Source organism: Populus euphratica, unplaced genomic scaffold, assembly GCF_000495115.2.
Source record: "Populus euphratica unplaced genomic scaffold, PopEup_1.0 scaffold16.1, whole genome shotgun sequence".
Classification (NCBI taxonomy): Eukaryota; Viridiplantae; Streptophyta; class Magnoliopsida; order Malpighiales; family Salicaceae; genus Populus; species Populus euphratica.
Window position 1 is genome coordinate 1,492,730 of NW_011499882.1, and position 26,378 is coordinate 1,519,107.

Below are 26,378 nucleotides of genomic sequence, written 5' to 3' on the forward strand. Positions count from 1 at the left end.
CAGATTGCACGCCCTTGTCTTCTCGTTTTCACCGTAGTCTACTCCGAAACCTCTCTCTCTCTCTCTCTTCATTTTGTTCCCCAACAACCAAACAACACTAAAAGCCTCTTTCAAATTCAATCTCAATTCACCTCTCTCCTATCCCCATTTTCTAATTTTCACTCCATAATTTCATAATTAAACCCAAACCCAGATATGGTATCAGCAATGGCTGCCACGTGTTCTCCGACCTCTCTCCAGCTTCGATTAGCCTTCAACTGCCATAACTGTAGACGATCACCTGCAACACTCTCACGGGCTTGTGTGAGGAAGAAGAAGATTGATAGTAACCTTCGCTTACTCTTTCTGTCTCAAAATGAACCACGACGTAATGGGAGTTCGTGGGTCGTGTCGAGTTCGTGGACTGATTCGGATAATGGGAGTGATGAGTCTATTGAGAATCAGAGAAAGAAATGGTTTGGAGGTAAAGATGTGCAAATTTTGATTTTTGGCCTTTTGTTTTGTTAATTTTGAGAAATGAATGATGGGTTTCATTTTTTCTAAGCTTGTAATGCAAAATGTAGCTCTCTCGAGTGGGTTAAAGTTCGTGTTTTTTTTTCCTTACTTAGAATATGCAATTGTCTATGTTTAACTGCAAATGAGAAAATTTGGAATAAAGGGAGGCAACATGTTTCATTTTTGTTGTTGTTTTTGTGGTAGTTTTGGGAAATAAATAATGAATATGATGGGTTTTTTATATTAAAGTGTGAAATGTAGTAGCTCTTTCAAGGGTGTTAATTTCAGGGTGCGAGGAAAAGTTTCTTAATAGTAATCATATTAGTGAATGGCATTGTGTTTATCTTTGTTGCTGTTGATTCTGTTGATACTTGCTTTGTATGTGAACTCTTTTGTTGGATTATTATTGCTGCATTTTCGTGTGAAAGTGAGAATGGTTTTAAAGGTTTCATTTGTGCCTTTTTATGGACTAATTACACTTTGGAAGTATTTTGCTTTCAGGCTTGGTTGGAGCTGGAGTAGCTGGGGTCATCCTATTTGCGGGGCTTACCTTTGCAGCATTGTCTTTAAGCAAGCGGAGCACTTCCAGTAAGTGGCTGCCTCTATTCTTAGAAGAATTTAAATGACCAGTGCTGATAAAAAAATATGAAAACTTTATATCATCAGATGTTATTTTTCCTGCTAAAAAAATGAAATGAAAGAAAGAACAGATTTCCAATTGTATGCTATCACAATCTTCTGGCTACTGTTGCCTAATCTTTTGGTCTGAATGTCATGTGCTTAATAAATAAATGGGCTTTACTAGAATGTATGTATCTCTTGAATTTCTCTTCTCCTTGGCGTTCAACCAATCCAATGCTTAATTATAATGTTACATACAGGACCAAAACAAGAGATGGAACCATTCACAACTCAGCAGGAAGTTTCATTGGTCTCTGACAAGGAGGATGATAAAGTTGAGGAGAGTGAAAGCGAGGAAAGCAAGAAAGGTATAGAAACGGATCTTTCTTCATCTCCAGAACTTAATGAAGCACCCAGTGAAAATAAACTTGGTGTCAATACGGAGACCTCTGTAGACAGTGTTGATTATGCTACTAGGGTCAGTGATACTGTTGATAATGAGTCTGTTCAAGAAAATTTGCAATATGAATCAAATTTTGATGGCAAATCTGTTGCTCCTGAAACAACAACCAGCTCAGAGAATTTGCCCAGTTCTGATATTAGTGCAAGTTCCCCTATATCAACCTTTGAAATAGAACAAAACCCTGTTAATGTAGAACCTAGCAATGTGCCATATATAACAAATCTTAACACAGACCACCAGAGTGAATCACCTGCCTCAAAGATAGATGAGAATTCTGATTCATCGTTGAATTCTTCTAACTCCATTATTTGTGAACCCAGTGAGCCTGGGGGTGTGAAAATTTCAGAGAATTCACCCATGGATACAAGTTCAGAACCTCAAATTGTCCCCCAAGATGATATGGAGACTGTAGCCTCATTTTTAACCAAAGAAAATCTTGATCTGAGCAATACAAACCAGGATTCAGCTGAGAGAAATAGTTCTTCCCTGGAAGTGAATCACTTAGATGAAAGAGATTCCTCAGAAACAATTCCTGAGTCAGCTTCAGTCGACCCATTTGCAAACACAGACATCATTATTGCTAGTAATGAGATGAAGGAAAGCAAACCATTTTTTGAACCACCAGCTCCTGAAATTTCCTTCTCAGCTGGTATACCTGCTCCATCTGCAGTTTCTGCAGCCTTGCAGCTGCTTCCTGGACAGGTTCTAGTTCCTGCAGTTGTTGATCAGGTTCAGGGGCAGGTATTAGCTGCACTGCAAGTTTTGAAGGTACTTCTTAGCTATTGTTTTTTCCTCTCATTATTTTAGAGGATGGTGAGGAAATCAGCGTGTATAATCTGTATAGATAAATGAGGACAACCAGTTTGAAATTCCTTTGAACCGCAATTTCAGGTTATTGAGGCTGATATTCAATCCAGTGATCTATGCACCCGGCGTGAATTTGCTCGTTGGTTAGTGGCTGCTAGTAATGCTCTTTCAAGGTATGCATCTTTCTTGTTAGTATTGTTTTCTAGCACTGAGCTTGAGGATGAGCACCCAACTAGCAGTGCAAAGTGTTTATCAGAAGATCAGAATACATGTTTTAACTGCGTTCTAATTGCTTGAAGGAGCACGGTGTCAAAAGTATATCCTGCAATGTACATAGAGAATTTTACTGAACTTGCATTTGATGATATCACGCCTGATGACCCTGATTTTTCATCCATTCAAGGTTCAAACTTCATTTCTGAGCTTCATTTGAAATCTTAGTAACAAGGCTTTATTCCACTGCATTATAGTTGTTAACCGAGTTGTATCTTTTTCAGGCTTAGCTGAAGCAGGACTTATCTCAAGCAAGCTTTCAAGTAGTGGTTTGCTTTCTTCTTCAGTTGAAAACCAAGGTCCATTTTACTTTGCTGCTGAAAGGTGATAACAGTTTTACCCTGTAATAACAACTGTGTTGATTCTGATACCCTGTTAAATTGTTAATGAATAGAGTATTCTTTTCACTGTTAGACTGGTTTTTGTCCTTTGTAGAATTAGCGCACCTACGTGCTTACCCTGTTAAATTGTATTTTATTAGTATTGATGCAACATATATGAAGATGCTATCTATCCCTGGCATTATGGTGGTGTGCAAGAGACCGCAGTGCAAAATTTTTCCTCTGGCTACCTTGTCATGCATTATGTGCTATATCATTCTTATAATTTACGATGGAAAATCCTGCTCTATATTCTTCTTTTGGGATCTTTCTGTCTTCTATTTCAAATATGTGGTTCAATACTACTATTTACAATATTATGATTTCTCATTGTTGTTGTAATCATCAAGTTTTACCATTGCAGCCCTTTGTCACGCCAGGATCTTGTCAGTTGGAAGATGGCCCTTGAGAAAAGACAACTTCCAGAAGCTGATAAAAAGGTTGGAACCTTTTTTTTCTTTTTCTGTCTCTTTTGCTACTCTGTCAGTACATAATGAAAGTTTTATCAGTAAGTTTTGCGTCATCTTCACTTTGCAATCATTTACAGATGCTGTACAAAGTTTCTGGGTTCAGAGATATTGACAAGTTAAACCCGGATGCATGGCCTGCTCTTGTGGCTGACTTGTCCGCAGGAGATCAAGGAATTATATCACTTGCATTTGGTGAGTCATGTTAGCCTATGATCGTAGTTTATTAATTTTCTGTTAAGTTGGATAATTGAGATGCCTCAACGCACCAACCCTCTCCTTTTTGTCTTCCAAAAGGTTGCACAAGATTGTTCCAGCCAGATAAACCTGTCACAAAGGCCCAAGCTGCTGTTGCCCTTGCAACTGGTGAGGCTTCTGACATAGTTAGTGAGGAGCTTGCACGGATTGAAGCAGAAGCTGTGGCAGAAAATGTCGTTTCTGCCCACAGTGCTCTAGTAGCTCAAGTTGAACAGGATGTAAATGCAAGTTTTGAGAAGGAGCTTTCCATTGAGAGGGAAAAGATTAATGCTATAGAGAAAATGGCTGAAGAGGTAAGGTGTGAATTAGAAACATTAAGAGCTGAGAGAGAGAAGGATGGTATTGCCTTGATGAAGGAGCGCGCTGCTAGTGAATCTGAAATGGAAGTTCTTTCAAAGTTAAGGCGTGAATTGGAGGAGCAATTGCAAAGCCTTTTGAGCAACAAGGTGGAGATATCATATGAAAAAGAAAGGATTAGCAAGCTTCAAAAGGAAGCTGAGAGTGAAAAGCAGGAGATCTCTAGATTACAGTATGATCTAGAGGTTGAGCGGAAAGCCTTGTCAATGGCCAGGTAAGAAAGTAATAATTGTCTGTGGCATGATTCACCGATATAAACCTGCAATGGAGCTATCATGTCGTCATCAACTTACGTAATGGATAGCTAAAACCATACTATGACTAATTACAGCCTTCATTTTTATTTTTTATTATTATTATCATTCAGGGCATGGGCTGAAGACGAGGCAAAAAGAGCGAGAGAGCAGGCAAAAGCCCTTGAAGAGGCTAGATATCGGTGGGAGAAGCATGGCATCAAGGTGGTGGTTGACAGTGATCTTAATGAAGAGAGTTCTACTGGAGTTACATGGCTGACTGCTGGAAAGCAAGTCTCCTCTGTTGAAGGAACTGTTAACAGGGCTGAGAACTTGGTGGACAGGCTCAAGCTAATGGCAGATGACATTAGAGGGAAATCTCGAGTAGTACTTGATAAAATCATACAGAAAATACTGGTCTTAATCTCAGTTCTGAAGGAGTGGATTGTAGAGGCATGCGCGAGGACCAAAGAACTTAAAGAAGCCACCATCTCAAAGACATGGGCATCAATACACGAGTTGCGGCAGAACACAACTGAATTTAGTTCTGCCATCAAGGTGAAGGCGATAGGATCAATGCAAGAGTTGAAGCAACACACTGCAGAATTTGGTTCAGCTGTCAAGGAAAGCACAAAGCGGGTGACAGAAGATTGCAGGGAAGGAGTGGGGAAACTGACGCAGAAGTTCAAATCCTGAATACTCCCCCAGACCCCCTGCCCCTTCCCACCGTACCAGTAATAAATTTTGCAGGCAACTTTTACCGAGAAATTAGTGATGTAATAATATTCATTGTATCAACTTACATAATCTTCACCTTCATTTGGAAAATATTTGATGGGTGTAGACACAAATTATCATCTCAACCCGTGAAATGGAAATGATTTCTGTTCCGTGAGATTTGTGTGGATATCCATCCGTCGAATTTGGAGAATTGCATGGGCATCAGTCTTCTGATTATACTGCTAACCATTACATGAACAGCGATGCTCAATCATGCAGGTTTCACTTCTAATCAAGAATTCCGCTATGATTTTTACCAAGATTCTCGCACCCCAAAATGCAAGATTGATAGCTTAAACGCATGCATCTCTCAAATGTTTGTGCAGCTTGGAACCTACCCGTGCCAGGTTTATGTAGTGTTTGACATGCTTAGATAATTGTTTGACATGCTAGATGATATTAGTTAGATTGGACTTAACTGGAGCTGTACCAGACAAATAACTTCTTTGTCTGGTGTTTAGAATGCATTGGACTAAATTGGACCGGATAATTTTATGTCTGGGGTGCATTGGATTGGATTGAACAATTACGTAAAAAAACAAAACCTGTAGGTTTTCGACCATAGCCGCATGCATTGTGCATCCTCTTACATCTTATTATAGGTCTACTATTTATTTATTTTTTTAATTTGATCCTCAATTTTATTTTATTTTGTGATTGCATTTTTTTGACCAAATTCAAAAGCAATTAAATCAAATTTGTTGACTAAGAATAAAATTAAAAGATTGGGGACCAAGATAGAAAAAACGCCACCAATGGGTGATGGTTCAAAAAAAATTTAATTTAGTCCTCATACTTTAAAAACTATAAATATTTGGTACCTCAATATTTTTTTAATTCAATTTTGATGCAAAAGTTTATTTTTATTATTTTTTTAGTTTATAGTATGAGAGAGAAGAGAGAGAACTCACTGAATTTTGATATAAAAAAAGAAAAATATTATTGTTGCTGATTTCAGCCACTAAAATCATTGATCTTTTTATTAAATGATTTTATTTAATGAGAAGAATTTATAATAAGTAATTAAATACTTTAGAAGTTCTTAAAAAACATATATGAGTTTGAAAAGATTATTAATTTTGGGTTGATTTTGAGCTTTTTAAGGTCACAAATAGGTTTGTCGAGGTTTTGAGGGTGTTTTCTAAATGGTTTTTATCAAAATAAATTGAAAAATGAGTTTTTAATTAAAAAACCAATTGACCTTAATTTTCTAGGCAATCTCAAATAACACATTGTCTGATTTTTATATATAAAAAAAAATAATTAACATGTCATTCACCCTAAATACAAAGAAAAAAAAGGTCCAAGCCTGCTTTAGAAAGCTTGCGTGTGGACCTAATAAAATAGGCTAAGCAGGTTGGTGTGGCTTGCCAAGACTAGCTAACACTTGATTTTTTTTATTTATTTATTTTTTAAATTAAAGATTTTTTAAATATATTTTTTTAAAATTATTTTTTATTTATATTTTTATTAATACACCTTCTCTCTTTTATTTTATTTATATAGCTTTTTTTAAATGAGTTATCTTTTTTGTTATTTTATTAATTCATCTATAATTTTTTTTAATCTTTTATATAGCTAAATTTTATTTTTAAAAATATATAAATATTTATTTTCAAATAATATTTTTGAAATATGCAGCTTGCATAGTGATTTTTTCCCTTTTATTTTATTCAAGTAATTTAATATACATATTTATTTTTATTATTGTTTGATTGAATAAAAAATTATTTTAATTAAGAAATTTAATAAGCACAACTGGATAAATATCTCGTCTTACCAAATTAAATATATCTTTTAGTTTTTTTTTTTATTTTTAGTTGTGATTAAGTTTTTGCAAATTAATTCAGGTTGACTTGAATTATTTTTTAAATTTTGTTTCAATTTTGTATCTTTAAATAATATGGGTTATAAAATTTAAGGGGAAATAAAGAAAGAAATAGAATGGAGATACGGCGTTTAGAGGGAAAGAAATTGGTCTGAGGGAGAGAAAGAGAGAGAAAGAGGTGAATTGGAAATCCCATATTTAAAAAGAAAAAAAGAAAAATCCTATGATTGCCTATTTTATACGAGGGGTAGTTTATTCATTTAATAAATAACAACATTGCATAGAGAATTCGATATAACAAAAATTAGCCTTTAACAGGGTTTTAGTATTGCTCAAAATGCACCAAACTTCACATTACCAAAAAAAAAAAGAAGTGTAGGCTCCTAGTATAGTGTTGGGTACATGATTGATTGGACTGAGGGTACAGGACAAATAATTATCTTACTTGATGTTTGGTGTATTTTCAACTTTTTTTATTTTGTATTTAATAACTAATATATCTAATTGAGTTAATTTGAAATTTAAATCATTTTTAAATTAAAAAAAATTGATTTGACTTAACATAATTAAAATATATATATTGACTTTCAACCTAATCAAATCAAAATAAAACACAAATAAATAATTTATAGATTTTTTTTATTAGACTTTGCTCTAGATCGACCTTTAAATAAATTTTAAAATTATAATAATTATTATTTTTATTTATATGCCGATATAAGTATATCCAGATTGATCCTCTCAAATTATAATTTAGACCTAAACTTAAATCAAATCTCAAGTTAAGTTTTAAAATCATGATAATAATTATTTTTATTATTATGTTAACCCAATTCAATAGTCAACTTAACTTATAACTAATCTCAAGTTGATCTGAAAGTTTGATATGCAAGTTTAATCTTAAAAATGTGATAATGAGAATTATTTATATTTTTATATTGATTCGTGTTATTGATCAATCTAACTAGAAAACCAGGTCTTACTTTAAATTAATTATTGAGTCAAGTTTTAAAATTATAATAATAATTATTTTTATTTTTATGCTGAGTTAATAGTAAATCCAACTCATAACCCAAAGTTTTTTTTAGATTAATCCAAATTGATTTTTAAAATTATAATTATTTTTATTTTTATCTTTATATTATCTCGAGTTAGTAATCAAATCAACTCGCAGCCCAAATTTAACTCCAATAATAAACTTAATCCTAACCCGAGCCTTAACCTTAACTAATTATTATATTAAATTTTAAAACTGCCATAATAATATCATTTATCATTGCACTGATTCAAATTACTTAGAACCTTACAACCTAACTAAGTCTTGTACCGAATTAATACCGAGATTTTCAACTACTATAATTATTTTTATTTTTACACTAAATCAATCAAAGTTAACTCTTGTATTAAACCATATAAACTTGTTTAAACTTTTTTAATGGGACAAATTTATCTACTGATCACAAAAAATGATTTTTACATTACCCAAAGATGTACCAAACAACTTAAGACATAAAATTCTATCATATCCAACCCATCTTCTACAACATAACAAACTACTTTATAGAACAGAGATGGTCCAAGAACAGCATGAGATGCCTCGAGAAGCCCTACCCAGGTAAAAAATACAGAGGCACAAGCCAACATGCACTAGCAGAATCCATAGCGGTAAGAGAAGCTATTTGAGAATTTTTGAAAGCGCTAACTATTGATGCAAGCATTAACTTGATTCTTAGAAGTTATGAGCAAGTAACCAGAAACCAAATCAATGATCTGTTCAGATACTCTACCTCTCATTGTCCCCATTGCGATTCCGATAAAAAAATAAGTTAATTTCCATAATCACTCATTCAAATAGCTGCAATTCATTTAAACACATACAGATCATAAACGAGGTACATAACATTTAGTTCTGGATTAAAAAGTAACAAAATTTCCTGAAAATTAAAATAACAAGCTTCCGAGCATTGTGTCTCTAAACAAAACCGTTCCTCTGACTAGCATCTACTAGTCAGAGACTACAAAATCAAATCACTTTTTCTTCTCACCACCTCCAGCAGCCCTGCAAGAAACATTGCCATGAAAGGCAATAAAAAATCATTAGATAGAATAAGAGATTGGATTTCAAGTACATTTACAGATCTATTAAACACATTAGCTACAGCAACAGAAGGAAAATTGAATATCCAAGAAGCTTGCCTCATCTTGCGAAGAACATTGGACATCTCCTCACGCTTCCTCTTTGCTCTCTTGTGCGTCCCAAGCTTTCTCTTAGCAACCTTCAAAGCACGCTTGTCCTTGCCAACCTTGAGGAGCTCAGTGATCCTCTTCTCATAGGGCGCAAAGCCAGCAACTTCCCTGATCAAACTCCTGACAAAGAGAACTCTTTTGCTAGATTTCTGCACTCAAAACATGCATGGGGAAGAGACCATATCACAATATCAGCAATTTATTATACAAAAAAATAATAAAGTCCCATTGAGCAAATTGTTAATCTCAAATGGCCTATAATGTCCAGATAAATCCAAGGAAGACCAATATATAATCCCTAACAACAAAAAAATCTTAACTAACATAAGTGTATTACAAACAATTCAACATAGACAGTCTCCTTTGAAGAGTACAATGTAACTCCAAAACCAGATTAAACAAATTGAACAGTGAAACTTGCATGATACAGCGTTACTTACCCCTTTGCGATCAGAAGGACGTGGAGCTAAATCCTTCTTCGTGACTACATGCCCCTTATTCAAACCCACAAAAAGACCCGTATTTGGCTGTTTTGGAGCCATTGCTGAAACAGCAAAGATTAATTCAGCACATAATCAAAACAACATCACAATGTTAAACGAATTCAATTCAAACCACTAAAAATCCAAGTAATGAAATCACAACGTTAGCTCACTCTACTCCAATTACATTCCAACCTATACAACACAAAACAAAGAGCACCAAGCTTCCATAGCACAAATCATAATAATGCATAAACGCGTTCTCAAAACTGTATCCAAAAGAGAGAGAGAAAAAAGGCCTAGTATGAATAACAATGTAACCAACAAACAAGAGATCACAAATATTTACAATTAAATTAGCAAACTAGAGGGGAAAAAATATCGGCTTTATATCAACAATATATATAAATAAATCTTGGTGATACGTTTAAAAATGCTTGGAAAATTACAGCTCGAAAGCTACACAAACAGACTAAGCCCCGAGACATGAAAATGATCAGAATAAGGCTACAGATAGGTGTAAAGATCCCATTTTTTCACAGCCTAAAACAAGTTTAATATCAAGAAAGAAAGGCAATTTACAGCTACATGAATAGATAAAGCCCAAAAGGGCTCAACGAAATAAGAGCATGGATTTGGCGACAGTACCTCGGCTCAAATCAGTAGCGGCGGCAAGTCTGAGCAGAAGCAGGGACGCTAGGGTTATTACAGTCCTACTGGATTATATAAGAGAAAGGTAAGGGGTAATTTAGTCGTTTAAGCTTATTAGGGAAAGGGCTTCTAGTTTCCTTTGTAAATGGGCTTAGACAAATAAAATAAAATAACTACCCCGTTCAGTTGGAAGCTAGAGGGGCAAGCTAGAGGGGGGCTTCACATCAAGTGTTCAAGCTGGGTTGCTTTCTTATCTAGATCAAGTCCTCCATATATCTATGAATTCTTAATCAAATAAGTGGATTTACTTAAATTTACTGGTGATAGAATAAATTGTATAAAGAGAGATGAAAACTTTATATTTCTTTATATAGTATGGTTTATTATATGAGTTTCACACGATTTAAAACATAATATCTTAAGAAATTTTATGTTACTGGAATTTTATAATTTTTTATATAAATGATTGTAATAGCTTTTAAGTGGTTCAAATATGAATAAATAAAATAAAATATCTTGACTTCTTCTAATTGCTATGTTGTTTTTTGGTTTTTAGTTTTTTTATTTATGATAAACCTATTATTATTTTATTTAGCTAGGTAATAGTAGTATTAAAACCTAATTATTTAGCTAGGTTTTTCAGTTTTTTTATATAAAAAAATATGATAATATAATGACAAGTGAAACATGGTTAAATAAAAATTAAATAACTTATTGGTTTTATCCACAGCTCTGACAAATCTCCTTCGTGATTTGAGGGTCAAACATATTAGATAAACGAATTCTCAAGTCTAAATCCATAATTGTTAATGAATTCCATCAATATTATATATTTATGCATGGAAAAGCCATTAATTGATACGTAGCTTAATGTTTTCAGTTACAAGTCGGTGAAAGAGTTTGGATTGAAAACTTGATTGAGAAATTTTGAAAATCTTGAAATCCGAATCATGGGTTTCCTGTTTCTTCAATCTTCACGGCCATTCATCACCCGGGGTCAAATGCTCTTGCAAACATCTTCGGGCATTCGATGACAATTACAGACAACAATTATTTAAACACTACACTTTCTCATTAGTTTGATGGGGATTCTATTGGTATCATATGATTGTGCGATTAGAACTATGATTTTAAAATGTAGCTTGGCGGGCAACTTGAGAGTCGGGATTAAAATAAAAGCAAGAAAAGGTAAAAATTCAAGTAATTTGGTGGATTGATCTAATTAATCTATCCTGATCTGATTATAAATTTAGTTATAGCTTGTTTATTATTTATTTAATTATTAATAAAAACAATGTTATTTTAATATTTTAAAAAATAAAATTAATTCTAGTTAATTTAGTGATATAATTAAAAACTATAACCTGAATAGAATTTAAAAATTCAAACTAGATCAAACTATTTATATTAATTAGGTGGCATTGATTGGAGGCTAACCTCAATTAATCAAATATATTGTTTTTTTAATATCTATAAAAAAAACTCATCTTGAATATCTCAATTCAATCTATATTTTTACTGGCCACCAAGATTGTCTTATATTGTTTCTTGACTCGCCAAAATAATTATATCACATTGAATTATTTTTTATATGGTTTATTTTTTTATATTTACTAGAAAAAACACGGCAATATTTAAAAATGTTTTTACATGAAAAAAAACTAATGTCATGCCTATGTGATGCCATGAGCTTGTGGCATGCTTGTTCATGATCGTGGGTTTGTGAAAAAAATATATGGAGAAAAACTATCGTAATCCACAATGTTTTAAAAAAAAATTATAAAATTAAATTTTTAAACAGTTTAATATTTTAAAAATAAAATGAATAAATAAAATTTTAGAAAACATTATAACAAAAAAAACCACATGGGAAAACACTATAACAATCCATGATGTTTTAAAAAAAAAACTACGAAGCTAAATTTTCTACTGGTTTAATATGAAAAAAATAAAATCAACAAAAACAAAAGGAAAAAAAACCATGCAGGAGAACACCGTAGCAATCTATAGTGTTTCATGAGGAAATCTATAGCTGTAATTCTCAATCAGCTCAATATTAAAAATAATAAAATCGATAAAAAAAAAGTTTTTAAAAAATCAAAACAAAAAAAATTATGCTAGGAAACACTATAGTAATTCATGGTGTTTTTTTTTAAAAAAAAACTATGAAACTAAATTCTCAATCAACTTAATATAAAAAAATAAAATTAAAAAAAAATAATTATGGAAAAAACAAAAAAACATAAAAAAAACATGCAGGGAAACACTGTAGCAATCCAAAGTGTTTAAAAAAAAAATTACAAAGCTAAATTCTTAACCAATTCCATATTAAAAAAATAAAATCAACAAAAACAATTCTGAAAAAAAGCAAAAAAATGAGAAAAAAATAGACAAAAATATGTGGGGAAAGTAAAAGTTGAATTCTCAACCAGCTTAATATAAAAAAAAATGACAAAGATAATTGTGGAAAAAAACACGTGGAGAAATACTATGGCAAAACAAAAATTATGTACAGAAACATTGTAATAATCTACAATAACTACGAAGAAAAATTCTCAACCAACTCAATATAAAAATAAAATAAAACCAACCAGGATCATTTTGAAAAAAAAGAGTAAAAAAATTCTTTTAAAAAACTATATAGAAAAACATTACAGTAATCCATAATATTTTAAAGAATAAAATCATAGAATTAAATTTTTAATTAGTTTCATATTAAAAAAATTAACAAAAAAATTTTAAAAAATAGAAAAAAAAAGAATAAAACAACCTTGAAAAAAAAAAGGAAAAAGATGTAAAACCCAAAAAAAAAAATATAGGAAAAAATACACATATAACAAAATATATGGTATGAGAAAAGCCACAATGCTTTCCCACAACTTTTAGAATATATTTTAATAACTAGAGGAAATGAAATGTTATTTTTTCTTTGTTCTTTATGAAACCGATCATATATATATATATATATATATAAATGTTTCTTTTTTAACAAAACCAGGGGAAGTTTCCTCCAACTCCCTTGCAAAGAAAACGTGAGATTGGGAGCAATATTTGTCTTAAACCTCACAACAAAACCGTCCCAAAAACCCATGCAATTGTCCCCCGACACAACAGCCTGAAAGACAGCGTCCAAGGTAAACAATACAACTAAAATATCAGATATATTATCTCATAAATTAACGAATTATTAATTTCTCAGGTTGATCTCAAGTTAGAACTGTAAAAAATATTATCTAATCAAGACTATTAATATCTTTCATCACATTATAACTAATTAAATAAATCATAATCATCCAAAGTACATTTTTGTTCTTATGTTTCAGCTTCTTCTAAAATAGTTTTCACACGACAAAATTAAATTAATCTTTTTAAAATATTCTTATAATAATTTCCACATGTTAATGACATAAACAAATATATTTTGTATTAAAAAATACTGTGCATAGCCCTACCATGTTTGATAGTGTAGTCCAAATATCATTTATTTAAATTTTATTTTTTTAGTGTTTTTAAATTTCTTAATAGGTTGATATTGAAAACAAATTTTAAAGCAAATTGCCATTAAATATTGAATGTCCCCCCCTACATGAACGAGTCCTCTTCTCAAGTCTTCCGTCCTGTCTGTTTAAATGAAAGTCGACTAAAAGATTTAATGTTTTTTTTTTATAAAAAAACTATATTTTTTTTATTTTTAAATGATTTTCATGTGCTGAAATTAAAAATAAATATTTTAGAATAAAAAAATATTACTTTATTATATTTTTCTTAAAAACAATTCTTTAAAAATAAATCAAATCACTCTTACAAACATCCATCTCAGCAACTCCCTTCGCCCATCCTCAAATCTCCCTTTGACTTACGGTTAGAACTTAGCAGCAGCAGCAGCCCTTCAAATTTTCTGATAATTAATTCCACTCTATTTTAAGTTCCTGCCATTTTTTAAATTTCCAATCATTACAACTCAGCCATACCACTACCACCACCCAGCCTACAATGTCAAACCCCTTGTACATGTCTAATCTCTCTCATCAAGAAGAAGAAAGCTGTCATTTTCTTGGCAGTGAAAGAAAGCACATGCTTTAAATTCTTTGGATGGAATCTCTTCTGTGGCTTCCATGAATGTTGGCCTCTAAAGTCTTGATCTTTCACCTGCTCAGCTAAATCCTGCTCTCGGGTATCTCTGTATCTCTTACTTTTGTCTTGTTTTCTCTTCCTTTAATCTGGTTGAGTATCAAAAGCTTTGACAAAGAACCTTAGCAGTGGAGACCCGGATCAGTTTTTGTTTCAAAAAGTCAACTTCTGGGCTCTCCAATCGCCATTCGTTTGTAAAGTTTCAAGCTCTGGCGAGTGGTGTTTTCAATCCTGTACATATTCTTTATTGATGCTGTCAAATTTATCTCCTTATACTTGTTTTTTGTCTTGTTTTTGACAATTCCCATTGCTGTCACTTTATTCTTATTTGATGTGAGAATTGAGATCTATTCTTTCATACCATCTTGTTATTGGAAGAAGATTCTGGTGTGTGATTCTGTTCGTACTGCTCATAATACCCTGGATGTTGTTGGCCCATTGAGTTTTTGTGGACTTGGTATTTCTGCTACTCATCCTACTCAGTTTATAGCTTAAATACAATTTAAAACACATTCTCTGGTACTGAAATTCTCACCATTTTCAAACCAATTGAAATCTCTCCTCGCATTTTGAATCAATTTCTTGTACCTAATAAGGAGTCATATTGGTGTCCGGTTGAATTCTTTCATCCTACAGTGGGGCACATTCAGAATCATCCATCTATTTTGATATTATTTCCCTAGGTTCTTTTGTCATTTTCCTTCTAAATACATGCCTCTTGATCAATGTTAGTGTTGTTAGACTCTAGGCACCAATGTCAATCTTATGTGGCGTACCTCTCCTTGAGTGTGTGTATTGTCTAGCTTGTGCTCGATGGGCGTGGAAACGATGTCTCCACACTGCAGGTCATGACAGTGAGACTTGGGGTCTTGCAACTGCTGAAGAATTTGAGCCAATTCCTCGCCTTTGCCGCTATATTCTAGCTGTTTATGAAGATGATCTTCGGCACCCTCTTTGGGAACCTCCTGGAGGGTATGGACTAAAGCCAGAATGGTTAATCCTAAAAAAAACATACGAAGATACTCATGGAAGGGTGCCACCATATATATTGTATCTTGATCATGACCATGCTGATATAGTTCTAGCTGTCAGGGGCCTTAATTTGGCAAGGGAGAGTGACTATGCTGTACTTTTGGATAATAAACTAGGGAAAAGGAAAATTGATGGTGGGTATGTCCACAATGGGCTATTGAAGGCTGCTGGTTGGGTTTTGGATGCAGAATGTGACATTTTGAAGGAATTAGTGGAAACGTATCCGAATTACACATTGACTTTTACAGGTCATTCTCTGGGGTCAGGTGTAGCAGCAATGTTGGCACTAGTGGTAGTGCTACATCATGATAAATTGGGAAACATTGATAGAAAGAGGATCAGATGCTACGCGGTGGCACCTGCGCGATGCATGTCACTGAATTTGGCTGTCAGATATGCAGATGTTATCAATTCTGTAGTGCTTCAGGCAAGTTATTCCAATTCATACATATGAAAAACAATATGAAGATATGCATCTAAAGAAACCTTAACAAAATTTACACCTGGAAAATAATATAAATAATATTTTGGGACTTTACTTAACACCTTAAGTTTTTAGGTAGAGATAGTTCTTTGACATGATATTAAAGTCTTGATGATCAAGCAGTCAGGAGTTTAAATCTTGCCATTCACATTTAATTGATAAAAATTAAGCTAATAAAAATTAAGCACAAGATAATATAGGTTTGTGTAAGTTTCAAGTTTAAAGGGTTTTTATTTGAGGAGGTGTGTTAGAAAATAATATAAATTATATCTTGAGACTTCACCTAAAAATTAGGTTGAGATGGTTTTTTGGTACCTTTTGCATTGCTAATACCCTCTGTTATCAATATGTAACATTACATTTACCTTTCTTTCTATGAAAAAGGTTCTTTTTACTATAGCTTCTTACTGTTTCATATCTGATCAATATCACAGAAAATGTTCCTAAATTTTCCATGCTTCAACCTTTAGAAGAATGCTATTCACAGGGAACCAGTAAATATGGTGTTCCCTTGATTTGAAGCATGTTTCCTTGTCCTGGGAAAGAGAATGAAATATTTAGTAGGTGACAAGGTCATGAACTGTTGCTGCCATATGACTTTAGTTTTTTTATTGCAAATAAAGGTTTGAAATGTTAGATTTACTTGTTCACACACGCATTTTTTTTTAGCTTTGAAAACCATGTAAAGAATCTGTCCATGGGTTGGTGCTAGTACATTGATGCTCGTAGATATGCTTACGTCTGTTTGTCATGGGGATTTTATGTGAACAACTTCTGATGAAGTTTCTAAATGCCTGTGGATTATTTTACTGGATCAGGATGATTTCTTGCCACGGACAGCCACGCCCTTGGAAGACATTTTCAAGTCACTTTTCTGGTACAGATCAAGTTCTTTAATTATTAAAGTTTGATCATCGTTCAGAAGGTTATTAAAGTTTTCCTTAATCTTCTTGAAGAAGCTAGACCATATCTGCATCAACCATTTGCAATGCTCTCTATTTTCTTTGTTGTGTTCGAGGCACAACAGGAAAAAATTTACTAATGGAAGATTAACAAAAGGGAGGCTTGTAGATCAAAGTGCTTGAACTTATTTTTTACTAAGAATGTAGTTAGGTGATGACATTAATTATTTGATACTCTAAACACCATGAACTTCCCTTTTTTTTCAAAATTTTATTCTCTGTGTTGCCAATATTATAACAACTAACTGATTCTTCTACTTTTCCTTTTCTTTTACAGTCTGCCCTGCCTACTATGTTTAAGGTGCATGAGAGATACTTGTATTCCGGATGAGAAAATGATCAAAGATCCGAGGAGACTGTATGCACCTGGCCGCCTGTATCACATTGTTGAAAGGAAACCGTTCAGGTATTTCCTAGTAGCTTAGTTATGTCATATGGTTAGCAAAGTGGAGCATATAGCTACAAGTTTTTACTAAGCACAAACCATATAACTAGTCTAGGTGGGTTAGTGGTCAAGTATTTTTATATCTATCAACAATTGAAATTGGAGTAGAAAAATCTTAGAGTCCATTGTTCACGAGCTTTGTTGCCTTTACCAGTTTATGGTTTCAGTAGATATTCTAGTCAATTTTGGCCGGTAAAGATCTTTGAGTTTTTGACAATTGGACATTCTACGTGGTTTGCAGATTGGGAAGAATCCCCCCTGTTGTGAGGACAGCGGTACCAGTAGATGGGCGGTTTGAGCATATAGTTCTTTCCTGTAATGCTACTTCTGATCATGCAATCATTTGGATAGAGAGAGAAGCCCAGAGGGCTATGGATGTAAGTTTTCAATCTCTTAGTAATAAATTGATCTTTTCTGGGCCAGGTTCTCAAACCATTAGTTGCTTTATTTTGCTGGCACGTTGGTTGTTGGGAGGGTCTATTTGCTGCTCTGGAAGTGGCAAACTGTTGTTAATCAGTAAAAGATGCTGAAATTCTGGACTTTCCAGCACCACCCTCTTCTTCCCCTGCGGTTTGTTGCCAGGGTAGGGGATGGATGCTTGAAATTCCATAGCCTATCTTTAGTAGCTTGATCTTCATGTGCATATTTTGTAAGTTCACGCGACAGTTGCATTTACAGCAATCCAACTGGAAACGGTATTTTTCCACAACCTTTTGAATTCACTTGCACTCATTCCAGCGCTGACACAAATATATGGGAGTTGGTATGAGTATTTTCTTGCTGATATTTAAATCAGCTTCAGCAGCACCCTATGCCCAAGGTTTCTTAAACTTTGGTTTTAAGAAAATTACTTGCAAGCTTGTATCATGACATGTGCGTCTTGTTCTCCTCGACTTAGATAATGGTAGAGAAAGATCATATCATGGAGATCCCAGCAAAGCAAAGGATGGAGCGGCAGGAGACTTTGGCCCGAGAACACAGTGAGGAGTACAGGGCTGCATTACAAAGGGCTGTTACACTCTCAGTTCCCCATGCCTATTCACCTTCCAAGTATGGAACTTTCGATGAGGTGGAAGAAGGAGAGGATTCGCAAAGATCTGGCGGGGAATCTTCTTTTGGTTCTTCGAAGACAAGCAAGATAAGAGAGAACTGGGATGAACTGATTGAACGTCTTTTTGACAAAGACGTGTCTGGTCACATGGTTCTCAAGAATTCACAAAGGGATGGATGATTGATCATGGAGAGGGGATTTGTTTGCTGCAAAAGACATTAAATTGAAATTATATGTCCATTGATTCCTGTGTTAATAAGTAAATGTAGGATTGAAAAAAAGAAAAATGAAAAATTGGAGAATTGGATCTATGTTGCGAACATGATACCATTGAAGAAATAGATGGCACTGATCCAGTATCTCTCACCATGCAGCCGCGGGGAGGAATTCAAGTTAATTTCCCATCCCAAAAATATGTTTGTGGTATGAATGTGTTTTTGAATATCATTAGATTAGTTTTCTGTGCTATACAGAAATATATGAATTTATAAATAAAAGAAGTTAATTTTTATAAATAAAAGAAGTTAAGTAGAATATGTAATTATATAAATATTTTACTGGAATTGTTTATATATATATATATAAAGAGTAATCCTACTTCCTACAGACAATTTATTTTTATTTTTATAAATATCTCATATAAATACAATATATTTATATAAAACATAGAAAATTATAATAATATTTTCAATCATTATAAAAAAAAGGAGTTAAAACAACAGCTGAAAATATTAATTACCGTTTATATTATAAAAATAAACCTACTAGAGATTCCAATGTAGTAATATATTTAGGTAGCGTGATGTAATTTTTTTAGAAAATTTAAAATTTTTAAATTTATTTTATGTTTTGAATTATTTTGATATTAAAAATAATTTTTTTAAAATAAAAAAATATTATTTTAATATATTTTTAAATAAAAAATATTTTAAAAAATAATCATTATTATATTTTTGAAAATATTTTCAAACATTATTTTCTGCATTTTCAATGGAATTCTGTATATTTTATATTTTTATTTATTTTAAATTATTATTTTTTATGTTTTTAAATAGTGTTGATTTTAGAAATAAATTTTAAACATATTTATTTATTTATTTGACAAATGAAACAACCCTGACAACACGACTGAGAAAGATTGTATAAAGCAGGGAGCAAGTCTTATATCAAAATCTTGGCGTTGCATCTCTTTGGAGTTTAATCTCCAATCCATGGCTTCCTTTGTCTACCTTCTTCTCTTCATGGTGCTTACACTTACAACCCAATTCTCCCTCTGTTTCGGAAAGAGGTAAAAAAACTCATCTCCTTTCTCATGTCTTATTTTCCAATGAATGATCAAGTTTGTTGTTTTAGCGTACTTTCACAATTGAATTTCTTTAATGGAACATCACTTTTTACTTTTTTTTTTTAATTCTCGGATTTAATTAGACATCTGAATAATTGTGTTGTTCTTGATCTGGGTTTTTGTTACAACACTTTGTGTATAGTGGGATTGGGAGCTTCTTGGTGCCTTTTATCTTCTGATCTATGAAGGAACGATCTTCTTCTACAGCTGAATAGATATTGTGCATAACCTGATAGGAGATTTACCTCTTGTTATCTGAGTGATTTTCTTTGATGGTATACTTGTTTTATACAGCAATAACCATGTCTTTCTTTGCAATTTTCTGCTTCAGTAGCCGAAAGGAATTAAGGAACAAGGAGGCCCACCTTGAAACAATAATTCAATTTGGAAGCTCAATTCAGACTAACTGGGTAGACCCATCAAGAGTTGTCACGGTCTCTTGGCAACCAAGGTCAGGTACTTCGATTTGATAAAGTTGTTGTAGAGCGTTTGTTTTTTCACAGTGGATAATGCAAGGAGTCATTTTGTTGCTATGGCCCCAATAAAATCTCATATTAGTTAATTGGGAATTGTTGTTGGTTATGTTAAGTATTAAGGTTTTTAAATTAAGTATGTCTGGCTGAGCATTCGTATTTGAATTATAGCGCAGAATGAATACTGTGGTGCTCAATGGCTCGGTTACTAAAAAATGTATGACTTTCTTTTTCTTGAATTAGGGTGTTCGTGTACAAAGGCTTTTTGACAGACGAGGAATGTGATCATCTTATTTCTTTGGTATGCCCTTGTCTTTTGTTCTTTTAGCCTTTGTTTTATCTATTTATCGTGTTGGAAATTATTTCAATTGCTTTTTTTGCGTGTGCTTAGGCACAGGGTACAAAAGAAACTTCTGAGGGAAAGGATGATGATTCAGGGAGAATTGAGAGAAACAGGCTGCTTGCAAGCTCAACTTCTCTTCTAAACATGGATGTAAGCTTCTGTATGATTATATTTGTACAAACATGTGCATTTAATGCTGCATGATGGATAATCACCTACCATTAGATTTGCAGATTGTGCTTTGATTTTGTTCTTTCATATTATATTTGGTTCATTTTTCTGAGGTTGTGTGAAGATTTAGTAGATGCTTTCTATTATTGAGTTGAGTATTAATAATCAAGAGGAACTTATTCTTCTATGTCATGAGAAACTGGTTCTTCTGCTAGCCATTTTTGTTTCCTTTTCTTACTCTGCTTGAAAATAGTTTGATAATGGTCTTTAGTTTTGTAATTGTCAAATGATGTTTCCAAGAGGACATTCTGATGGTTTGGGTTCAACATCCAACTCGGAGGCTCTGAACTGTAGGCCACTTTATTTCATTTTGATAAAATAGCAACTAATTTCTTTCATGAGAAGAAAATTTACAATCTTTAGCTGGGAGAGAGCTCAGCTGGGATAGAGCTCTGTTTAAACAGAGACTTACCGACCTGTCACTTTAATATTACTTTTTAAAAAATGGCTCAAGAGCATATGTTGAGATTTGCTCTTAGTCAAGCTAGATTTGAAATTGTTATTCTGTTGCAAGACTTGTATGACATTTTCACCACTTTGAATACAAACCTTCTTTTCTTTGCAGGATAACATACTTTCAAGGATTGAAGAAAGAGTTTCAGCTTGGACTCTCCTTCCAAAAGGTATGTTTGGTCACCCTGGCTCTTGTCACCATAGAATAGTTGTCCTGTTCCGTGAACTGCGTATCTATATGATCTTGTGTTTCATGTTGTTGCATGACTTATATCGCACTTCAGTGAACAGCAAACCCCTGCAGGTCATGCGTTATGGAATTGAAGATGCCATGAACAGTTTTGATTATTTTGGTAACAAATCTGCAATCATTTCAAGCGAGCCTTTGATGGCAATTCTGGTTTTTTATCTTTCTAATGTCACCAAGGGTGGTGAGATATTCTTCCCTAAGTCAGAGGTTGGTGAGAAATCTTCTTTTGGTTCATTCATAAATGGACGATTTCATTTCTGCACCACTCATTAACACCAGTATTCAATCTGTCACAGGTTAAAAACAAGGTTTGGTCTGATTGTACTAAGATTAGCGATTCCCTTCGACCGATTAAAGGGAATGCAATTCTGTTTTTCACAGTGCATCCTAATACATCTCCGGACATGGGTAGCTCCCATTCCAGATGTCCTGTCCTTGAGGGCGAAATGTGGTACGCCACTAGAAAGTTTTATTTAAGAGCCATTAAGGTCTTTTCTGACTCTGAAGGAAGTGAATGCACCGATGAAGATGAAAATTGTCCAAGCTGGGCTGCTCTCGGAGAATGCGAAAAGAACCCTGTGTATATGATTGGTTCCCCCGATTACTTTGGGACATGTAGGAAGAGTTGTAATGCTTGTTGAAAGCCAAACTCGCAACTCTCCTCTTCCCTTAATTAAACCAAAGAAAGTACTCTACAGTCTCCAGCTGATTATTATTTTTCAGCAGTTTTTAGAAGGTTTAGGTTTTTAATACAAGCACATCCATTGATTTATTCCATCAAGAAACCTTTCGGTGTTAGTATCCACAGTGTTCTACGATCTCCAAAAGCCAATGGGGCTTGAATCATTCTGTGTACCCGATAGGATTTGACTTCTCTGTCGTCAATGAATCAATCATACTCTGCCGTCAAAGAAATGACATCATTGTGTAGTCTGGAACACCTGCGCTTTGCAACTACCACCTAAAGAAACCCTAGAAAAGTTGATCTCTTTTAACAAAGAGATTCAAATGGTCACATAAAACAGTGAGTGTTTTCAGAACAAATTAAGACTATCCTGGTGTCACGAAAGGAGGATATAGAAATGGAGCCACAAGCAAAAGGTAACCGTCAAAGCCTCTTTTCCTAAACAAAAAAAAAAAAAAAGGAAAAAAAAGGAAAAAGGAAAAAAAAGAAAGAAAGAAAGAAAAAGGCTTCATGCTCTCTTTGTTTGAGAGTCCAGAGGAGTAGGAGCAGAAGGGTTGTTGAGAGAAGAAGAAGAAGACTTGAAGGCCTCAATTCTGGGAGTAGCACTTGACGTAACCTCCTTTCTTTTCTTCCAGACATTTCTTCACCGCCTCCACAGCGCAGGCGACATCACCTTCTTCACACCCTTACTACTCTCCTGCCCCATCTTCCAATTTCCTTTTCTTTCCTTGAAAAGAAGAAGAAGAAAACACAAGAAAAGTACTGGGAAAATCTAAAAAAAAAAACAAGAAAGTCCCCAACCTATAAGGGTAATCTTAATTAGTCTCTGATGATCTATGGATTCTCAGACAAGTCTATTTGTTAGTTTAAGTTAATAAAACAGCTATGTGTTCATGTAAAAAATCACGTGATTTCTCTTTATTTCATTAAAAATCCATGAATTTGATAAAATCTCCCGCTTCAAGAAAATAACGAATATTAAGACAGCTCAGGTTGATACATCTCTGTACCTGTGAAGAGGCAATGATTTCCATTCTGTTATATCCGAATACCAAAGCGACTGATTAAAAATTATCTTAATTTGAAAATAGAAATAAATATTTAATATCTTATTTAAAAAATTATTATTTAATATTATGATTACTAGGAATTTTAATTAATCAACAAAGATTTTATAGTTCGGGACTAGTTACTTAAAAAAAAATATATTATCACTCCTTAAACGTCTTGCCCGAAATAAACTGTATTGTTGATTTTATCTTAAATTGGTTTTATCTTAAATTGTTAAAGGTTTGTTTGTGTCTCATTTTTATTGGTCATTCTATAATATTTCTGACTCTGGTATCAATGAATATTTATCTATGAATATTTTTAATTTTGACATTGATAAATATTGTGTAACCCTAAAAAATATGGTATTCCTGACTCTGACGTTAATGAATAAATTCACAAAGATTTGAAATTTTTTTCTAAAAAAAGAAAATTATATATTTTTTTTATGTTTCACATTAGGTATTTTTTTCTAGGGCTAAGCTTCATACATGCATGCACAAACTGGTAAAGTAGTGAGTTAAATGGGCCTATGTACAGTACCCATGCAATTATAATTACAAAGCAAAGGGAAATGAAGAACTTTCCTGTGCAGGAGGCAAAGTCGAAGATGGTGGCTTGCTTTGGATCCCTTGGTTTCTCCTTCCTCCTCTACTTCTTCCGCTCGTCCTCCTCTTGCTCGTCCCCTTTCTGTCTTGTTCGTTTTTCTGGGTTTATTTGCTTTTTGTTCTCTGCCCTGCTGTGTTTATTCCCACCATTCTCTCTTCCTCTTTTGTTTTTCTTCTGCCTCCTTTCTCTCAATCTGTTGCGCTGCTGTTGCTGAGAAGCTGCGCTAATGGACTGTCATTGAATGTTACAACTAGGTCACGTATGATGTTGTGAAGAAAGATAGTAGTCGCTGCTATTGCTGGACTGAGCTGCTGCAGAAGGAGGAAATGGTGGCTAAGGAGCACCCGCTATCTCTGCTTCAATGGAGAAGAGAAAAAAAACTCCAGGTGCTGGGTTTGAACTGCAAGACTTCCACTGTTGAAGACAAAGCTACTGTTCATGTTTTGAAAACCTACTGTTGTTGTAGGAACGCATGCTGGACGGCTCACAATGTGGCATAAAGGAAGATGATGTGTTGGAGAAGAAGAAGTTGCACCACTGATTTACCAGTGCGGTCGTTACTGGTGCAGAAGAAGGAAGCTTGTTGTTGTTGCTAAGGGAATTAATCCTATTTTCTTTGCAGTTCACGGCTAAGAAGACTAAATGTCATTGCAACGGTGCTGTTGGAATGAATATTAACCGGGGGCTGCTATGGGAAGAAGAGAGGAAAAAGCTGGGGGAGGAGGCAGCGACGGCTAGTCTAGGACTCGGCCGTGCCCCCTTTTTTGTAAATGTCTTTTTTATTTTATTTTATTGTAGGTTTCTGGTATTAGCCTTCTCCTAGTTTTCTTTTTGTGTGTGTTTCTCTCTAATCATCTAGCAAGAGTTACTTGTGGAAGAGAAAAGAAAAGAAAAGAGAACTCATGATGCTATTATATCCTGATTGTTGAGAGCTTTGCCACAAAGAGCATGATCAATAGAACAAAATTTCTCTATTCAACTAGTTTTGAGGAAATTTCTTCTCTGTTAACACACCCAAATAAAAGGATATGTTTTGTTTTTTTTATGCTTAATGTTATTTAAGACACTTGCATGAAATATTGTTTTTGTTATTCCTATTTCTGAACACGTTGAAAAAGATCATCAAAATGATTACTATCAAGAATTAACCACCACATGATATTTTGACGAAACAGAGTACATCTTGCAAAATTTGCTCGCAGCATCCTCAGATTTGTACCTCATGTGGTCCAAAAACTGAAAGTTTATGTGCCTCCATCTCTTGTTGATCCTAAAGGAGCCCAACACTACTGAAAAGCTCATAGAAAAACCAAATAAACAACGTCAACCTGGACATCCTTAGGGGGGAGGGGGGTTTCTCCAACAAGTTGATTGACAGAAAAATCAAGAGATTCCAGTGGTCCCACAGCACTGATTTTCTTGGGAATCCTTTCAGTGAAATGATTGTGTGACAAATCCAATGATTACGAGGCTATCAGGCATACCACTTCTTCTGGGACTTCTCCTGACAAATTATTGCTAGAAAGATCGACGCTTCTTGCAATATTTAGAATGCTGCTATAAGCTACCGTGTTTCCTTTCGACACAAGCAATGCATTATCATAAAAATTATAAGCACATATTGGTATGCTTTCACGGAGCATATTGTGAGAAATATCCAAACATTCGTAAATTAGCTAGACTGCAGAATTCTTTGGGGATGAAAGACTTGAAATTATACCAATCTCCAACCAACAATTGGTAAGTCCAAAAATAAAATTGAAAAAGGCTGTTGTTTGATTAGTTCAAGTGCTGCTACTTTGGGCTGTTGTTATTGTGTCGATTTGCGAGTCTCCATACTAGATCGTCCAAGTTTGACATCATGCACGTACGGATCCCTTGATATTGATACTCGCAGATGGTCTTAATCGGACAGTCACTATTGTTCATAGTCACAAAGAAAGGAAAATTTTTGCTGGGAGAAAGACTATCAACTTGAAGCTTAATTCTGCCATGCACACGGCATACTCGGTTGCTTCAGTCATATTGTATCAAATGTTCAAGGACATCAGACAAGATCAATCTTCTTGTAGCTCTTAGTATACATGGAGAGATATATGTGAATTTCTGAATCTTCTGGACTTGTTTTCGATAATATCAAAGCCAATGCATAAGTTAAATTAATACAACGACTATATATAGGCTCCAGCTTGTTAATGATTTTGTTGTAATCGTTTTGTTAATCAGGCAAACAAAGAGAAAGCACAAAGGTATTGTTGGAATAAGGAGCCAAATACTGACCAAAAGGTCACTACAAATCCAAGTGTCATGCTCACATAAAATCCACCACTTCCTTGTGCTCATGTCCTTCTCTGCTTTCAAGTTTAGGTGTTACTTCAATTACAGTGCATTTCTCTCCAAGTGCCAATAAAACTTGATGCATCAAGGCTCTGTAATTGAGTGCTTAAGGGATTTTTCCGGTCAAGTTATTGTTGAACATGTTCAAGTGATTC

At 33.8% G+C, this 26,378-nt stretch overlaps 4 protein-coding genes across 6 annotated transcripts; 3 read left to right on the top strand and 1 right to left on the bottom strand.

Moving 5' to 3' along the window:
• LOC105129664 (uncharacterized) lies at positions 1–5,261 on the top strand. Of its 2 annotated transcripts, XM_011031828.1 has the most exons (11): positions 1–463; positions 997–1,083; positions 1,377–1,484; positions 2,250–2,347; positions 2,471–2,559; positions 2,686–2,789; positions 2,884–2,983; positions 3,404–3,479; positions 3,587–3,701; positions 3,804–4,335; positions 4,489–5,261. In XM_011031828.1, exons 1-11 carry the CDS (start codon positions 196–198, stop codon positions 5,048–5,050), a joined length of 2,139 nt encoding a protein of 712 aa, XP_011030130.1. In that variant the 5' UTR covers positions 1–195; the 3' UTR covers positions 5,051–5,261. The 2 variants fall into 2 exon arrangements, with proteins under 2 accessions (XP_011030130.1, XP_011030129.1); XM_011031827.1 differs by having other exon boundaries at positions 1,377–2,347.
• A 3,516-nt stretch (positions 5,262–8,777) lies between these two features.
• Positions 8,778–10,445, bottom strand: LOC105129665 (60S ribosomal protein L36-2-like). Its single transcript, XM_011031829.1, has 4 exons — positions 10,340–10,445; positions 9,650–9,753; positions 9,159–9,358; positions 8,778–9,021 (listed from the first exon to the last, which is right to left on the bottom strand). Exons 2-4 carry the CDS (start codon positions 9,749–9,751, stop codon positions 8,991–8,993), a joined length of 333 nt encoding a protein of 110 aa, XP_011030131.1. The 5' UTR covers positions 9,752–9,753; positions 10,340–10,445; the 3' UTR covers positions 8,778–8,990.
• Positions 10,446–14,162: 3,717 nt separating this feature from the next.
• LOC105129666 (uncharacterized) lies at positions 14,163–18,894 on the top strand. The gene is made up of 5 exons (XM_011031830.1): positions 14,163–15,932; positions 16,808–16,866; positions 17,229–17,357; positions 17,638–17,773; positions 18,295–18,894. Exons 1-5 carry the CDS (start codon positions 15,228–15,230, stop codon positions 18,625–18,627), a joined length of 1,362 nt encoding a protein of 453 aa, XP_011030132.1. The 5' UTR covers positions 14,163–15,227; the 3' UTR covers positions 18,628–18,894.
• Positions 18,895–19,563: 669 nt separating this feature from the next.
• Positions 19,564–22,460, top strand: LOC105129668 (Oxoglutarate/iron-dependent oxygenase). 2 transcript variants are annotated; one of them, XM_011031832.1, is made up of 7 exons: positions 19,564–19,735; positions 20,127–20,243; positions 20,509–20,566; positions 20,657–20,758; positions 21,405–21,462; positions 21,577–21,749; positions 21,839–22,460. In XM_011031832.1, the coding sequence occupies exons 1-7, from the start codon at positions 19,659–19,661 to the stop codon at positions 22,181–22,183; spliced, it is 930 nt and encodes a 309-aa protein (XP_011030134.1). In that variant the 5' UTR covers positions 19,564–19,658; the 3' UTR covers positions 22,184–22,460. The 2 variants fall into 2 exon arrangements, with proteins under 2 accessions (XP_011030134.1, XP_011030133.1); XM_011031831.1 differs by having other exon boundaries at positions 19,565–19,735; positions 20,124–20,243.
• Positions 22,461–26,378: the final 3,918 nt, after the last annotated feature.

What these genes read in the sequence shown, in the direction of transcription:
- LOC105129664 (XM_011031827.1), top strand. Translation starts at nt 196, where the DNA reads ATGGTATCAGCAATGGCTGCCACGTGTTCTCCGACCTCTCTCCAGCTT. An exon ending in TTTTACTTTGCTGCTGAAAG is followed by an intron (nt 2,984 to 3,403) that starts GTGATAACAGTT and finishes TTACCATTGCAG; the next exon opens with CCCTTTGTCACGCCAGGATC. An exon ending in AAAGCCTTGTCAATGGCCAG is followed by an intron (nt 4,336 to 4,488) that starts GTAAGAAAGTAA and finishes ATTATCATTCAG; the next exon opens with GGCATGGGCTGAAGACGAGG.
- LOC105129665 (XM_011031829.1), bottom strand. Translation starts at nt 9,751, where the DNA reads ATGGCTCCAAAACAGCCAAATACGGGTCTTTTTGTGGGTTTGAATAAG. An exon ending in GTCCTTCTGATCGCAAAGGG is followed by an intron (nt 9,359 to 9,649) that starts GTAAGTAACGCT and finishes TTTTGAGTGCAG; the next exon opens with AAATCTAGCAAAAGAGTTCT. An exon ending in AATGTTCTTCGCAAGATGAG is followed by an intron (nt 9,022 to 9,158) that starts GCAAGCTTCTTG and finishes TGTTTCTTGCAG; the next exon opens with GGCTGCTGGAGGTGGTGAGA.
- LOC105129666 (XM_011031830.1), top strand. Translation starts at nt 15,228, where the DNA reads ATGTCAATCTTATGTGGCGTACCTCTCCTTGAGTGTGTGTATTGTCTA. An exon ending in TCAATTCTGTAGTGCTTCAG is followed by an intron (nt 15,933 to 16,807) that starts GCAAGTTATTCC and finishes TTACTGGATCAG; the next exon opens with GATGATTTCTTGCCACGGAC. An exon ending in AAGCCCAGAGGGCTATGGAT is followed by an intron (nt 17,774 to 18,294) that starts GTAAGTTTTCAA and finishes TCCTCGACTTAG; the next exon opens with ATAATGGTAGAGAAAGATCA.
- LOC105129668 (XM_011031831.1), top strand. Translation starts at nt 19,659, where the DNA reads ATGGCTTCCTTTGTCTACCTTCTTCTCTTCATGGTGCTTACACTTACA. An exon ending in ACGGTCTCTTGGCAACCAAG is followed by an intron (nt 20,244 to 20,508) that starts GTCAGGTACTTC and finishes TTCTTGAATTAG; the next exon opens with GGTGTTCGTGTACAAAGGCT. An exon ending in TTGGACTCTCCTTCCAAAAG is followed by an intron (nt 21,463 to 21,576) that starts GTATGTTTGGTC and finishes ATCGCACTTCAG; the next exon opens with TGAACAGCAAACCCCTGCAG.